This window comes from Pseudophryne corroboree, chromosome 1 (assembly GCF_028390025.1).
Source record: "Pseudophryne corroboree isolate aPseCor3 chromosome 1, aPseCor3.hap2, whole genome shotgun sequence".
Lineage (NCBI taxonomy): Eukaryota > Metazoa > Chordata > Amphibia > Anura > Myobatrachidae > Pseudophryne > Pseudophryne corroboree.
In genome coordinates this window covers 962,476,163-962,491,695 of record NC_086444.1, presented here as the reverse complement: position 1 = coordinate 962,491,695, position 15,533 = coordinate 962,476,163, and the positions used below count along the sequence as shown (strand labels likewise).

The window sequence follows — 15,533 nt, the reverse complement described above, 5'->3', positions numbered from 1 at the left end:
AGGGCCGTCCATTCTGGATCCCCAACTGGGTACTTCTATCAACGGACGCATGTCTAAGGGGCTGGGGAGCGGTGTAGGAGCGCCACTCGTTTCAAGGTCGTTGGACCAAGGAGGAATCACTCCTTTCAATAAACATTCTGGAGCTGAGGGCAGTGTTCAGTGTACTAACTTTCGTCCTGCCTCTGGTATGGAATAGGTCTGTTCAGTTACAGTCAGACAATTCCACCACGGTGGCCTACATAAACCATCAAGGCTGACTGGAAGCCGCATGGCAATGATGGAAGTGTCAAAAATCCTTTGTTTGGCGGAATGCCATCTGCCAGCCATATCGGCGGTGTTCATTCTGGGCATCCTGAACTGGGAAGCGGATTTTCTCAGTCGCCAGGACGTTCACTCTGGAGAGTGGAGCCTTCATCCCAAAGTCTTCCATCTCTTGGTGGACAGGTGGGGCAGGTGGGGCCTACTGGACGTAGACCTCATGGCATCTCGACACAATGACAAGGTTCTGATCTTCGGATCAAGAACCAGGGATCCTCAGGCAGCATTCGTGGATGCACTGGCAGTTCCGTGGAACTTTCAGCTGCTTTACATATTCCCACCGGTGTCACTCCTGCCCAGGGTACTGCGTAAGTTCAATCAAGAAGGAGAAATGCTGATTCTGGTCACTCCAGCGTGGCCCAAATGGCATTGGTTCTCAGACCTGCAGGCTCTGTCGTCAGAGCATCCCCTTCTACTTCCTCAGCGTCAAGTCCTCCTCGTACAGGGCGCCTTGTCTCTACCCGGACCTGGCCAGACTGGCTTTGACAGCGTGGCTCTTGAAGCATCACTCCTGAGGGCCAAAGGATTTATTGAGGCGGTTATTTAAACTATGGTAGATTTAAGACTTCCAGAATTCTGGCTTTTCTATAAGGAGGCTTGGACTTAGGTCTTTGTTTGTCCTCCCTTAAGATTCACATATCTGTGAATTCACATATCTGCTTTCAGCACAAGATTGCCTCTATACCTGGTGTGCATACATTCACTCAGGGGGTTTTGTGTATTCAGCCTGACTATGTCCCTCCAATGGCTCCATGGGATCTGTCTGTTGTGCTGAAAGCCCTGCTAGAGTTTCCATTTGAACCTCTTGAATCGGTGGACCTTTAATGGCTCACGAGCAAGGTCCTGTTCTTGCTGGCTATTGCCTCTGCAAGTCGGGTGTCGGACTTATGCGCTTTGTCCTGTCGTGATTTTTCACCGTGAATGGGCAGTTCTACGAACTCGTCCTGGTTATTTGCCTAAGGTGGTGTCCTCATTTCACCTTAACCAAGAGATTGTGGTTCCGGCCTTTATCTCTTCGGACTTGTCTACCAAAGACCGTTCTTTGGATGTGGTGAGGGCTCTCCATTTCTATGTGTATAGGACTGCCTCTAATAGGCGGTCAGATGCCCTCTTTGTCCAGTTTGGTTTCCACAAACGTGGCTGGCCTGCAAACAAGCAAACCTTGGCCAGATGGATTAGAATGGTGATTGCACATGCTTATACACAGGCTGGACTCCCAGCTCCTGCTGCGATTAAGGCCCTTTCTACTCGGTCTGTTGGACCCTCTTGGGCAGCCCGCCGTGGCGGTCTGCAGAATCAATATGCAAGGCGACTACGTGGTCCTCAGTGAACACATTTCTTAGGTTCTATGCCTTTGATACCGATGCCTCCTTTGGGCACTGGATTCTCACATCCGCTAAGGCGCATCCGCTCCCTTGAGGAACTGCTTTAGGACATTCCCAATGTTTCCCTGTGGAAACCTATGTACCATGCTGCAGAAAAGGAGAGTTATGGTAGACCTACCATTGTTAACTCTTTCTTCAAAGTACTTTTGGTTCCACAGGGCACCCACCCTGATGTACCTAGCTTCTGGTACCTTCTGTCGTGAGAATGTGCTCTTATGTGATTAACATCTGCCTTCTCTCTTGACTGCTCTTGCATTGGACTGGTTATCAAAACTGAGATCTCAGTGCCTGAAGGCGGGGTTATGGAGGAGGCCCCTATGCATCCTGGGACAGCTAATGCTTTACCTGTTGGTGCCTCTGGATCAAGATCCACTCTACACCCCCTGATGTTTCCCTGTGGAACCCGAACAGTAAATGATAACATTTATTTTGAGATTACATATACAATTATATTTACTAATACAATACAAAAGCACTAAAAATTTTATCAACGCAGGTGCTCAAACTGCTGTCCATCTCAATTTACACAGCTTTGAAGTCTACCATTGTTATAGTATAACCCTAACACAAACCCTGGCCCTCATTCCGAGTTGTTCGCTCGCAAGCTGCTTTTAGCAGCATTGCACACGCTAAGCCGCCGCCTACTGGGAGTGAATCTTAGCTTAGCAGAATTGCGAACGAAAGATTCTCAAAATTGCGAATAGAAATTTCTTAGCAGTTTCTGAGTAGCTCGACACTTACTCTGCCACTGCGATCAGTTCAGTCAGTTTCGTTCCTGGTTTGACGTCACAAACACACCCAGCGTTCGCCCAGACACTCCCCCGTTTCTCCAGCCACTTCCGTGTTTTTCCCAGAAACGGCAGCGGTTTTTCACACACACCCATAAAACGGTTAGTTTCCGCCCAGAAACACCCACTTCCTGTCAATCACACTCCGGTCACCAGAACGAAGAAAATTCCTCGTAATGCCATGAGTAAAATACCTAACTGTTGAGTAAAATAACTAAGCGCATGCGCTCTGCGAACATTGCACATGCGCAGTAAGCGACTAATCGCAAAATAGAGAAAATCGGCAACGAGCGAACAACTCGTAATGAGGGCCCCTATTCCATCTACTGCCCATCTACATCTTGTTTGCTCATTTGATTATGTACTGTGTAATGGGCACTGCGGATCCCTTGTGGCGCCATATAAATAAAGGATAATAATCTACTGTCCACCTACTTTTGGTTCACCCTGTATATATAAATTAATGTAAGGGGTGCACTCACCAGACGTTCAGTAGTATACAAATCTTTATTTAAGCATCGCTGAAATCCATGAAGCCGACGTTTCTGTCCTTACTAGACCTTTGTCAAACACATATACAATTCAAGTCAGTATTGTATATGTGTGTAATGGCTTCTATAGGATCGGAGGATCAGCCCGACAAATAATAAACCGCACATAAGATATCATACCTCCCAACATGACCCTCTCCAGGCGGGACACAATGCTCTGCTTCTGGACTTCCCTCTTAATTTATGATTGGCCTCACCTGTGGTGAAACACCTTTCTTATCCATTAACCTGTTCAAAACAGGTGATGACAATCATAAATTAAGAGAAAAGTCCAGAAGCAGAGCATTGTGTCCCTCCTGGAGAGGGTCATGTTGGGAGGTATGAGATATGACCGCTCGATCCCGACCGTTGCAGGAGTGTTAGTCAATTATCGGACATCACTCCTGCATTGGTACTGCATACACACCTATACAATGAACAGCCTTTCTCGAGCTATCGATTGTATAGGTGTGTACCCAGCTTTAGCCTATCAACCTTCCTGAGTAGAATGCAAGGTTACTTGTATCAAATGTGCCTGTGCATGATGTAGATTTTGGTAGTGGAGAAAAAAAATGTAAACACTAAAATAAAGACCATAATTAAGCAGAGTAAGGGCTTCTACATGGATGTGACTTGTGTGGCCCATTTGTGATGAAAACTTCTGCTCTTGTGTTTAATTACATACAAACCATCAGCCTTGCCCACATCCCTTCTCTGTTGGAAGTCCTTTGTCTTGAATATGCTTTGCTTCATTTATACAGATGTTTTCCATTTTTTCCATCTAAGGATTTGTAAAAAAAATAAAAAATAATAATAATTATACATACTCCCATAAATCTGCACGTCTCACTATTCCTAGAGCATAGTTCAGTACAACTTTACAGATTTAGCATCATGTGCTCCCACTGTTTCGGTCTTATTTTTTTGTTACTCAAAAATCTTTAATGAGTGAAAAGCTCATGAGCGCCAGTGTTGCTTGTGCTATAAAGACTCTTGATTTCTACTTGTTCTATTGGACCTTTTTAAGTACTTTCTGTGATCAATGAGCAATGGTATTCCCTTTATATTTTCCTGGTTTTCAGCATGGCTCTCAGTGTAACAATAAATACATCGCTAGCACAGCATAGGGGGGATTTCAATTGATGGTGGGAATATTTATAAAAACCCCGACACAAGGTTTCGACCACAGCCGCAAGTTCTGCTATTCAGTTAGAGGACACGCGTCTTTATTTTTTCTTTCTTGCACGTCCACAGCAAGTCTGATTTTTCCTAAAATCATTAATTTTGGGAAAAATTACTGGGACACTCTGGGACCCCGGCAGCACCCTCCTCCTAGGACTGATTAAGCAATTGGAAGTTTCCAGTTAGCTTAATTGCTCACCTTCCAAAGTGGTTTCTTTTCCAGCGTCGGGATCTAGGCTACTGCAGCAGCGGTGAGTATAATGGATGTGTGTGAGCACGTGTGTGTGTCTGACCCCCCAGTGTAGTGTCATCTCCCCCTTTTCCCCAGAGGCAGCAGCTGGGAGATGTAGCAGAGGGAGGAGATACCACTGGGAGCCACAGAGTTTGCCAACTCTTTTTTTTTTTTTAAATGCAGGTGGTTTGTAGCTCATTCCCATAGATTCAATTATTGATGCTTTTCCTCCAAAGTGCATTTGAAAGCCCCATAACACCAGTGATTAAAGAGATATACCGCAACCATATGGGTAAATTTACTAAAGCTTCTAAAACAGAGTATTGGTGATGTTGCCCGTAGCTACCAATCAGATGCTATCTATTATTTCTCTACTGCCTGTTAGAAAATGATATACAGCGTTTGATTGGCTGCTGTGAGCAACATCACCAATTTTCTGTTCTAGAAGCTTTAGTAAATTTACTCCCTAGTGTTTTGATGTGCCTTATTGGACCACTATTAAACTCCGCTGTTAACAGACTGTGGGGTCTATTCATGAAACAGTAAAAAGAGTGGAGACGTGACCCAGTGGAGAAGTCGCCCATGGCAACCAATCAGCTGTTAAGTATTATTTTATAGAATGCACTGGAAAAGTGTTACTTCAGTGCTGATTGGCTGTCATTGACAATTTCTCCACTGGCTCACGTCTCCACTCTTTTCACTGCTGCATGAATAGACCCCTGTAGCTCCTTTGATAATCTCATTGCTATTTGGCTGATGGTGATGAAAATCCCTACACTGTTGCTAGTCCTAATCTTTACATGATGTGGTCTGTGACGCACACTAGCATGTCATATTCAAGGTTACTCTAATATTTTAATATTTTTCTCTCTGTGCTATTGAAACGGGATGTGAACTATAGGTGGACCCCATATAGTCGACAGGCACAAGGTTGACATGGACAAAAGGTCAACATATGTTAGGGTCAACACTGAAAACAGTTGACAGGGTAAAAAGGTCGACAGGTTCATATGGTCCACATGACAATGGTCGACACTTTTTTGGAGTTTTTTTTCCTTCCTTCACTATCCATGTCACAAATAATAAACTTTATTAACCATATGGCGAGTAAAGCGAGACACCGTGGATGAAGGATTGAGAGCGAAACGAGGTGACTCATTTGTACAAATGGTGGTCCCAAATGGAAAAATTATCCACACTAATACCAAAAATGCAAAAAAGGTGTCGACCATTTTTGTGTCAACCATTGTCATGTCGACCTTTTGACCTGTTGAACTTTTGTACCTATTGACCTTTTTCCAGTGTCAACCTTTCTTATGTCGACCCTTTGCCCATGTCGACCTTGTGCCTGTCGACCATATGGGGTTGACCTAATGACTGTAGACTTAATGAATGTGATCTTGTAAACAACACCCCATTGGAACATAGTTATTCACTAGCATTGCTGTCATTGATAGAGCAATTCCATGGGAAAACGTGCAACTCAGTATGTAAGTAGCTGCACAGCAGGCTGGAATCTTCTAGCAGCAGCAGGTGCGCTTAGTAATAGTACTTTTGGTATATATTTTTTAATGCAGCTTTAAAAATTTTAACTAATTACACAATAATCTTCACCTCAACATTCATAAACAGACATTAGATAATAGTTGTAACTCAATAGACTTAGGACTCAGATGATTATCGTGAAACATGTTTGTTTCAAAATAGGTCATACCATGCATGGAGTTATTGTGATGAAAGAACTGGTATTGCTGGGTGTAATACAGACAATGGATCTTTGTTCTGCATTGTGAATCTGAACGAAACCTCTACTGATACCAAATTGTAAACATCTGTGGCCCTTACTGCATTTCCTTTTTTTCCATGTCCTCCTGTTTAACCCTAACCCACCCCGGGAGTGCCTAACCCTAAAGCAGCATAGCTTTAACCCTCTCCCCCGCAGCCTAAACCTAGCCTTCCCCCAATATTGAGTCCCGGCAGAGGTTATTCGAGATTCTGGATTGCGGTGCCGGCCTTTCTAGGCATGTCGGGATGCCGGCATCGGTATTCCGAGCAGTGTCGGTATTCCAGCGTCATTAATCCGACAGCCGGTATGCCGAATGACGGTATTTTGAATGGATCCCTTTGGGGAGAGGAGGCCACCCTCCCATGTCCTACTTACCTTTCTTCTTTGAAATGCGTTGTGTATCGGAAAATGGGACTGTGCTTAATACAAAATGTGTCTCAATTTCCCCTGCACTTGGACCTCCCCTCCAGGATCTCTCGAAGTCAAGGTACAAAAAAGCTGATAATTATGACCAATCATGTTGCTCTCATATTTCTTAAGTAAATCTGTTTGTAAAGTGTACACCTCACCCACACACATGGTAGATGCAGCCATTTTGTGGGCTTAACCAATATTCAACCTATCAGATTATTGGGTATCTAGTTTCTAGTAAGTTGGTTAAATGCTTTCTTATTATTCTTGGTCGAGCCTAGAAAATGTCCGCCTCTAATGTAGCTGTAGTCACTTTGCAGCCTATGGGCTGCATACAGCCCTCCTTGACTTCTGTGCTTGATCAACCTTGGGCATATAGAGATCTATTACCAAAAAGTGAGCAATCAGGGTCTGCTGGGCAGCAATTCCCAGGCAGATAGCTGCTGCTGAGGAGAGTGGGTCATAAGCATCAAGCGGTCTAGTAACTAGTGCGTATTACATGCAGCAAACTGCTGGGCTCTTGTGTCATATATATGCAGAGTGCAGGCCAGAGCTGTAACTAGACTTTTTGGTGCCCTGTGCCAGAAAGGGATAATTAAAATAGGGATGGCGCGTGCCAAAAATTTAGAACATGGCTTCATGGGGAAGGGGCATGGCCACGTAATAGTACCAATTTACATTACACCTCACAGTAGTGCCACTTGAACACATTGCGCCATGTAGTGCACTTCTACACATCACACCAGCTAGAGCCCCTTAGGCACACTGCGCCAGGTAGAGCCCCTTAGGCACACTGCGCCAGATAGTTTCGGTTAGACAAACTGTGCCAGGTAGAGCCCCTTAGACACACTGCGCTAGGTAGAGCGAGAGAGTAATGCTGGGTACACACTGGCCAATATATCAGCCGTTCTATTAAACGGTTATATATATCGTTGACCCGTCGGCCAGTGTGTACCAACTATATGTCTGTGAACACCGTCGTTCACAGACATATCGCATCGTCCCTGCAGCACACACGATGACCAATATATTTACAGATCTACAGATATATTGGTGCATTGTTGTGTGTGTACGAGCGGACAGCCGACCGCCCGTACACATGCTACAGAAGCCAGCGGTGATTGACTGCTGAACTGGGCAATGCAAATGCCCGCCCAGTTTGTGACGTCAGTCACAACGGATTGGGCAGTGTGTATGCACAACATACTGCCCGATCCGGCATTTGATCTGAAGATTTATCGAGCAGTGTGTACCCACCATTAGAGAGGGAGTAAGGGAGGGGGGTGGTGTGTGTGTCTAATTACCTTGGGAGAGAGTGAGTGAGTGAGTAAGTGAGTGTGTGTGTGTGTGTGTGTGTGTGTGTTTACCATGCAGGGGAGAGCCCACAGCACGGCAGAGCCGCCACATATTGGGGGTGCCGCTGTGGGGGAAACCAACTACCACTGAGTGTGCAGCCGACAAGCTACAGTACCCGGCAATTTATGTGTGACACGCCGCTAACAGGGTTGCGGCGCGGCCCTATATCACAAGTGTCTGCCAGCGGATGCACCCACAGTGCCGATGCGCTGTGTGCAACGCACCACTGACACACATCTCGTTACGGCAATGTGTGAGATACAGTATGTGAGAGAAGCTTACAGGTGTAATGAGTGCAGCTTTACAACAGTGGTTTTAAAGGGATCAGTATGATAATCCAGCTGTCGGGATGCCAGCAGTCAGGAGACCGATGCCGGGATCCCGACAGCTGGAATACCAGCAGCGAGCGCAGCGTGTCCGATCGTCACGCTTCGGGCCCCGTGGCAACCTTTGGTATTTCACCGGGTGTTGAGATTCCGGCATCTCCTGACAGCCAGGATCAAGACAACCGGCAAATTGACTGCCTCCCATTTTAAATATCCTGCCTTACCCTTGACCTACCAGTGCTGAGTGACTCTGCGTTCTGCAGAGGGAATAGACCATACTACAAGTCTGAGAATACCTGTTGCATAGTCTTTATGATCCGATATTGGGCCTAATTCAGACCGCATTTGCAGGCTGAAGCCCTGTGGTGTGTGCGCACGCGTAGCAGCCGCAATGCGCATGCGAACACGTGAGATGCAACAGCATCTCACTGGTGCGATCGCCTTTGCCTGATTGCAGAGGCGGTTGCGGGGCATGTCAGAGACTTTAGGGGGGCGTGGTCCGGACAACGCAGGCATGTCCGGACCGTTTGCAGGGCGGCTGCGTGACTTCACATGCAGCCACTGCAGCCAAAAAAAAAGGCGGGTAGTCTCCTGCCTTCGCAGCTCCGCTGCGTAGGCTGGAAGCTATTCGCCAGGTATGAAAGCATCACCGCTGTGCGATGCTTTCACATGTGTGCAGGGGAAAGGGGTATGGGTTATTGGATACACTCAACTTAGGTCGACAGTCATTAGGTCGACCATGGATGGTCGACATGTATTAGGTCGACAGGGACAAAAGGTTGACATGGTCATTAGGTAAACATGTACTAGGTCGACAGGTCAAAAGGTTGACATGGTTTTTTTTACTGTTTTTGGCGTCGTTTTCTTCGTAAAGTGAAGGGAAACCCCAATTAGTGCACCGTGTCCCCTCGCATGGCTCGCTTCACTCGCCATGCTTTGGGCAAGGTGCCTTGCTTCGCTCGGCACAGGTTACCGTTCCAATCATAGTGCACGTGCATCGTTAATTATGGAAAATTCCAAAAAATGTAAAAAAACTTTGAAAAACTCATGTCGACCTTTTGACCTGACGACCTAGTACATGTCGACCTAATGACCATGTCGACCTAATGCATGTCGACCTAACGACCGTATCCCAGGGAAAGGTAGGGCCTGGCATGTGGAGCGTCACCACGCATGACAGAGATTGTGATCGTAGATGTGCGTTTTTTTGCATATATATGATCACCTCTGAATCACCCCCTTAAACTACATTACAGCAACATCAGCTTTCTTTTCTTTGTGGAATAAAATAAATAGTGCCCCTTATATACTTTATTTATGTCTAATAGTTGCTGTAATGTACATAGATATGTATACTGTAAACTGGACCTGCTCGTGCTGTGATCCACTCTAGCTCTGAGAGTTTATTTGAAACCTTTCTTGGAATTCGTGCATAGCCAAAATATTCTGACTTACTCTTTTATAACCACTAATACTGTTCACGGAACTTCTATGCATCTGTGTGTTTACCAACCGTATAAAGAGACTGCTTTACATTTTATTTGTGCATTTCTTACTCTTACACTGTATACCAAAGAGAACAGATGACCATACTGGATGATAGGAGATAGTGTTGGTACTAGGAGAATTACAGCAGCAAGCAATATACCAGCCTCTATGTATGTTTGCTTTGTTTTTCACTTTATCTAGTTATGTTAATCCGTCTCCCTCTGTTGCAGATTGATGTGTGAAACTGTACGCTACGAAAGACATGAAGCTAATGAAGTCCTGTACTAGTAAGTGATGTGTTTTTTTTTGCTCCTCTTCTCAATTCGTTAAAGTCATTTTTTTTTTCTTACTTGCAAGACAATGTCAGTTTGTATTAAAAGTAGAGGCCGGCAGGAAAATCATCAAAGATTGCATACTAAATGAATCAGTAATGTGCGCAGCCTAACACTGACGTTATATTTATTTTCATAGACTAAAGCTGCTTATATCACTCAATGGAATGTTTCCATCAGTTAATGAGCCCTGACTCTCTATTTATATTTAGCACTTTTTTGGGAGCCCTAGTTATAGAAACGTTACTGTTTGTCTGGTGTGCCTATTGTGATGTCAGGGTGCTCCTCTCTTTGTGTGCTGGAATGTTTTTGCTTAGGTAGTAGATCACATTTGCAGTCACTAATATTTAAATTGTATTTATGCCAAGAATTTGGGGCGTGTTTGTTTGCATGTGTAAGGCATTCAGGATGTAAACAAATAAGTGGCAGTTCTTGTTGTTACTGCAACACTAGCGTCTCATGGGATTATTTTAATACTGATGGTGCTTGCTCATGACGTTTTAAGTATTTTTGTTAATTTACCGGGCATGGATTTGTAATACAATATTCATTACATGTAAATATCTTCATATACTGTACAGTTTGTAGAACATGTGAAGTGGTCACCACACATATACGCACAAACTGCCTAAAACTACGCTAACGCATCTCACACACATACTACATTACCTAACATGTCACACACACATACTACACTACTTATTATGGTCTTTAAGTACTACAGACTTTTATTAATGGTCAGACATGTTTCTACATCCCTCTGTGACAGGTACTCTGCACCTTAACTATTTGTGAAAACAACAGCTACAGTGCACACGTGGTACTGCAAATAGCATTTACTGCTCTCCCTGAGGGGCATGTCATAACATTGTCTTACATCTTACATGCAAGTGTGTGTATGTGTGTGTGTGTGTGTGTGTATATATATATATATATATATATATATATATATATATATATATATATATAGGGATGCAGTCAGGATACCAACGGACGGGATCCCGGCACTCAAAATATCAACACACGGAATCCCGTTCCTTCTTTCAGCTGTGCGGAGGGTTAGGGTTTAGGAATGGGAAGGTTAGGGTTAGGTACCGGGGAGGGTTAAGTTTAGGCAGAGAGGAAGTTAGGGTTAGGTACCACCGGGGAGGGTTAGGGTTAGGAGACCCACAAGGGAGGGTTAGGGGCCTGTCAGGATTCGGATGGACGGGATGCCGCTGTCGGTATACTGACAGCCGGCATCCCGTCCATCGGTAAATCATACTGAACCCATATATATCATACTGTTCATTTTAGCACCTTGCGCTTTTCAAAACCCGTGCATTTTCTCTTTCGTGCCATGGGTGTCGCTCTCTGCTGTAGTGTTTATAGCACAGTCTGGTCTGTATCTCAGTGCTGAGATACAGACCAGAGTGGGCTAGAAACATCAAAGCAGAGAGCGACAACTGCACAGGTTTAAAAAGGTGTAGGGTGCTAGAGTGAACACTATTATGTATTATATATATGATGTGTGTACATATGCATGCTTATATGTATGTTATTTAGCCTTAGTATGCCACATAGCGTGAGATGCCACCAGGTCCCGTGAAACTCTGCTAGCGCCTGGCATCTTTTTTTTAATGAAAATGCGTCTAAGGTGCAACATTAATTTGATATGCGACATTTGTATATTGTTTGTAATTAAGGAGTCTATTTACTAAACCTTGGAGAGAGATAAGTACCAACTTGGTACTTTATCTCCGTCCACTTTACATTCTCCAAGGCTTACTAATACCTCTGTCAGACCACCAGCAACAACCTGGGTTATTTCACGTGAACGGCGCAGCAACCCGGGTTGCAGCACACACTGAAAGGGGCCAGTTTAAATAACCCTAGTTGAGCGACCCGGTATTTCAATTTGGCTAGCGAGCAGTGTTGAACATTTATTCAACCCGGCTAGCGGTGCAGTGTGTACAGGTAAGCTGGGTCGATGTGACCCGGCACCCATTTAGTGAATATTAAGAGTCAGCGCTTCGTGTTCATCTTATCTCCAAATTCTGCCTCCGCGCATGTCGGCAGTGATGTCACCAACCCGGTCTGAAAGGGATCACGGCCGGATCGCACTCGGGAGGGACCTGTGTACAAATCCCGGGTGCGACCAGGCTTTAGCAGTTTTAAAGGGTTTAGATAGACCGGAGTCTGTATACGGAGCACAACAGAACTTGTATTGGAAAAAGTCTGCAGATTGTAGCACTTCTTACACAGATTCAGAGACTCAGGGGTAGATGTATTAAGAGTCTGTTCGGGGGAGAAGTGGCATGGCATGTTATGTTCGCTGATACTCCTTCTCCTCCATGTATTTAATGTGCCGATATGTGCTATATGACACCCCTGTCATTATTAACACTGATATCTGTAAGATAGAGCGCCAATGTGCTGGACAGTCTATGAACAGTCAGTGACACTGACCTTTCCGACACCTGCAGCTATCGTTACCCCATTACTATTCATGACTGCTGCTCCGGGCTGCATGGTAGATCTTGTGATAATAGCGAGAGCTCGTGCATGGCCGGTGGAGCCGGCCCGGGAGGAGAGGCACAACGCATCGGCACTAGGCTGATGTGCTGTGGGCTGTGGTGGGGATAGCCGGAGGGGGAGTCTTCACTCCTCCACTCTGGCAAATAAGATGTTAATACATCTTGTCGGTGTAGCTTCCTGCTTTGCCTCGGTAAAGAGGTGATACAGGAAGAATTATATCGCCATTATATATATTGACACAGACATACAAGTGTCACATATCTAATTAATCAGCACAGTCTTCTGGTGTTAGCCGCATCTCATTGCGACTAAAATACAACTTCAGCAAAAAAGATGCCTGACGCCAGCAGAGTCTCATGGGACCTAGCGCAACGAGAGCGGCTGTTTGGCGCAACTGCAGCAATGATGTATGTGGACACATCTGCATATATTTCTGTGTGTGTATGTAAAATACTCAGGAAGATCGGTCACTAGCAGCAAAGAAATCCTGGTATACATGTTTATGGCAGTTTTTAAACACCTGACTTAATCTGCATTTTATATTCTTTGCCTGTCTTGGGGTGAGTGCAGAGAAGCTTGCTACAGGCAGCCAGTTGATTGGAAGGTACAAGGCATTCTTATGAAATGGTTATGTGTTTTTTTGTAGTCTATCAGCATTTATTAATGTAAATGTTGCAACAGCTGGTCAGATCCTGATGCTCTACACACATGTACAAACACAGTATGTAAGTTCAGGCCTGCTGGCTGGACCTCTAAAACACAGCTGGTACAGTCAGCCAAGGATCGCACGCGTAAGATGCAGTCATTGTCATCTGCAATAACTGGAAGTCAAGTCTGACATCTGGAGACCCAACTCAGGTGCTGATCAGCTTCAGTGACCTTCTAGGTTCTGTATACACCTACATTCAGTGTAAAGTGAATTGATAGGAAGAGTTTCAGCATGTTAGACATCTTAACCACTTAACTGTCAAATGTTTTCTCCATAAACCGCTCAGAAATTGTCATTTTGGTTTTCTAATTAGTCAATTAGGTGAAAAATGCGTATTTAACATCATCTTAAATAATTTTAATTAAAAAAATAATAATAATTTTTTTTGATATTTGAAAGTTTTTGTTTCCCCCCATACATCGGAACATCGGTTGCAACCATCGGAAACATTGCGACCATTGCGGCTTTCAATTTGAAAGCCGAGACAGCTTCCAGGTAAACATCGCGACCATTGCGGCTTTCAATTTGAAAGCCGAGACAGCCTCCAGGTACAAATTTCCCCAGCGGCTACTATTGTCTGCAGCCGCTGGAGGGGGGTCCTGCCATGCTGACCGATTGGCAGCACGGCAATCAGTAGGGGAGGATGCAGGAAGGCAGAGGGACCTTCCGGTCCCTCTGACAGCAGCAGCGAAGGGAAGTTTCACTTCCCTGCCGCTGCAAACACGGTTTATCTGACTGGTTGCATTCTGTACGACCAGGTCAGATTAAACACTTGCTGGTATGCCAGGCAAGTGGTTAAAGGGTCAGCTCAACCAAGATATTCCGCAATAGGGGTATCTGCATTTTTAATTCTTCTAATTATGCAATTGCTCACCCTTTTCACAATATAATGGGATTAGGTAGAGATGCGTCCTTATTCATCCAGCCTCAATACGCCATGCAACAAGAGATGACTGGTTTGAGTGGTCCACCAGGTCCCATGCAACTCTGGTAACAGCGGGTGATTTTTTTTGCCGAAAATGCATATTCGCAGTGCAATGCGGCTAGGACACACAAGGAGACTGTGCTGGGTAATATTGTGTGTGACTGAGTCTGTCTGGAGCAGAACAGAAATTGTATTGGAAAAAGCTTCTGCTGCTACATTGTAACACTAATGGTGTGTACACACACTGAGATCTTTGCTATGCCCGACTTTCACTTTGCGATTTCCCCTGAACTCCCCGAAGCCCAGAACCACCGATTTTGATTAACTTTTCTTGAGATATGGACTATGTGTGCTTACGATTTTGGCTTATGTGAGATGTAATTGACAAGTGAGATGAACTAGATAGTACACCAAACTAGCAAGGATTGACTTACCTGCACAGTCTATCTTTTCTTGCAATGCCGACCTGACGGGGCCGCGCATCGGGATCGAATCGGGATCGCAAGTGGCATAACACCTTGCGATTTGCACTAACTTTTTTTGCAATTTTGCGAAAGAAAAAATCTCACCGTGTGTACACACCATTAGAATCAGTTGCACACAGATATCATATATATCAAATTACTCAGCATAGTCTCATTGAGTTTTATAGTCGCATTGCATTACAAATAAGATGCATTTTCAGCAAAAAAGTTGCCTGGTGCTAGAAGATTCTCACGCTACCTTGCATGCCCAGAAGGGTGTTTGGCGTGACTGCAACAAAGATGTATGAGAACACATCTGTACAAGCAATCACAAGTAGCACATGTGCCATGTGTTCTGTTTTTCATTTAATATTCTGACAGTCATGATTTCTAAAGAAGAATGAAACAATAGTGCATTGTTATGAAACTTATTGTATATTCAGTAGTTATGTATTCTAAAAATAGAGTTCACAGGAAAACCTGCTGCAGCCTCCACCGACATCACCCCATTCAAAAATCCAGAAGACTGTAGGTTATGGGCCTAATTCAGTAAGAATTGCAAATTGTGCTACTTAGCAGAATTTGCAATCCTTTTGCTAGCATGCTGGGAGCCGCCCATCGCAGGGCAAGGCCACCCAGCATGCTGACCACCGCCTCCTTCCTTCAACAAGCAGAAATTGCGAACCCATTGCAATTTCTGCTTGTTATCAGAAATAGAGGAAGCCTCCTGCTGGGGCAGCCTAGCTGCATCTGCAGGAGTTCCGCTGCCATGTTACCGATTGCA

At 44.8% G+C, this 15,533-nt stretch overlaps 1 protein-coding gene across 9 annotated transcripts in view; it reads left to right on the top strand.

Moving 5' to 3' along the window:
• RAPGEF2 (Rap guanine nucleotide exchange factor 2) overlaps positions 1 to 15,533 on the top strand; it is a 552,363-nt gene that overhangs the window by 216,532 nt on the left and 320,298 nt on the right. For all 9 annotated transcript variants that reach the window (XM_063920458.1, XM_063920456.1, XM_063920451.1 and 6 more), the window contains exon 3: positions 10,033 to 10,089. In XM_063920458.1, the coding sequence (XP_063776528.1) occupies positions 10,033 to 10,089 (57 nt within the window). The remainder of the gene's footprint in view (positions 1 to 10,032; positions 10,090 to 15,533) is intronic.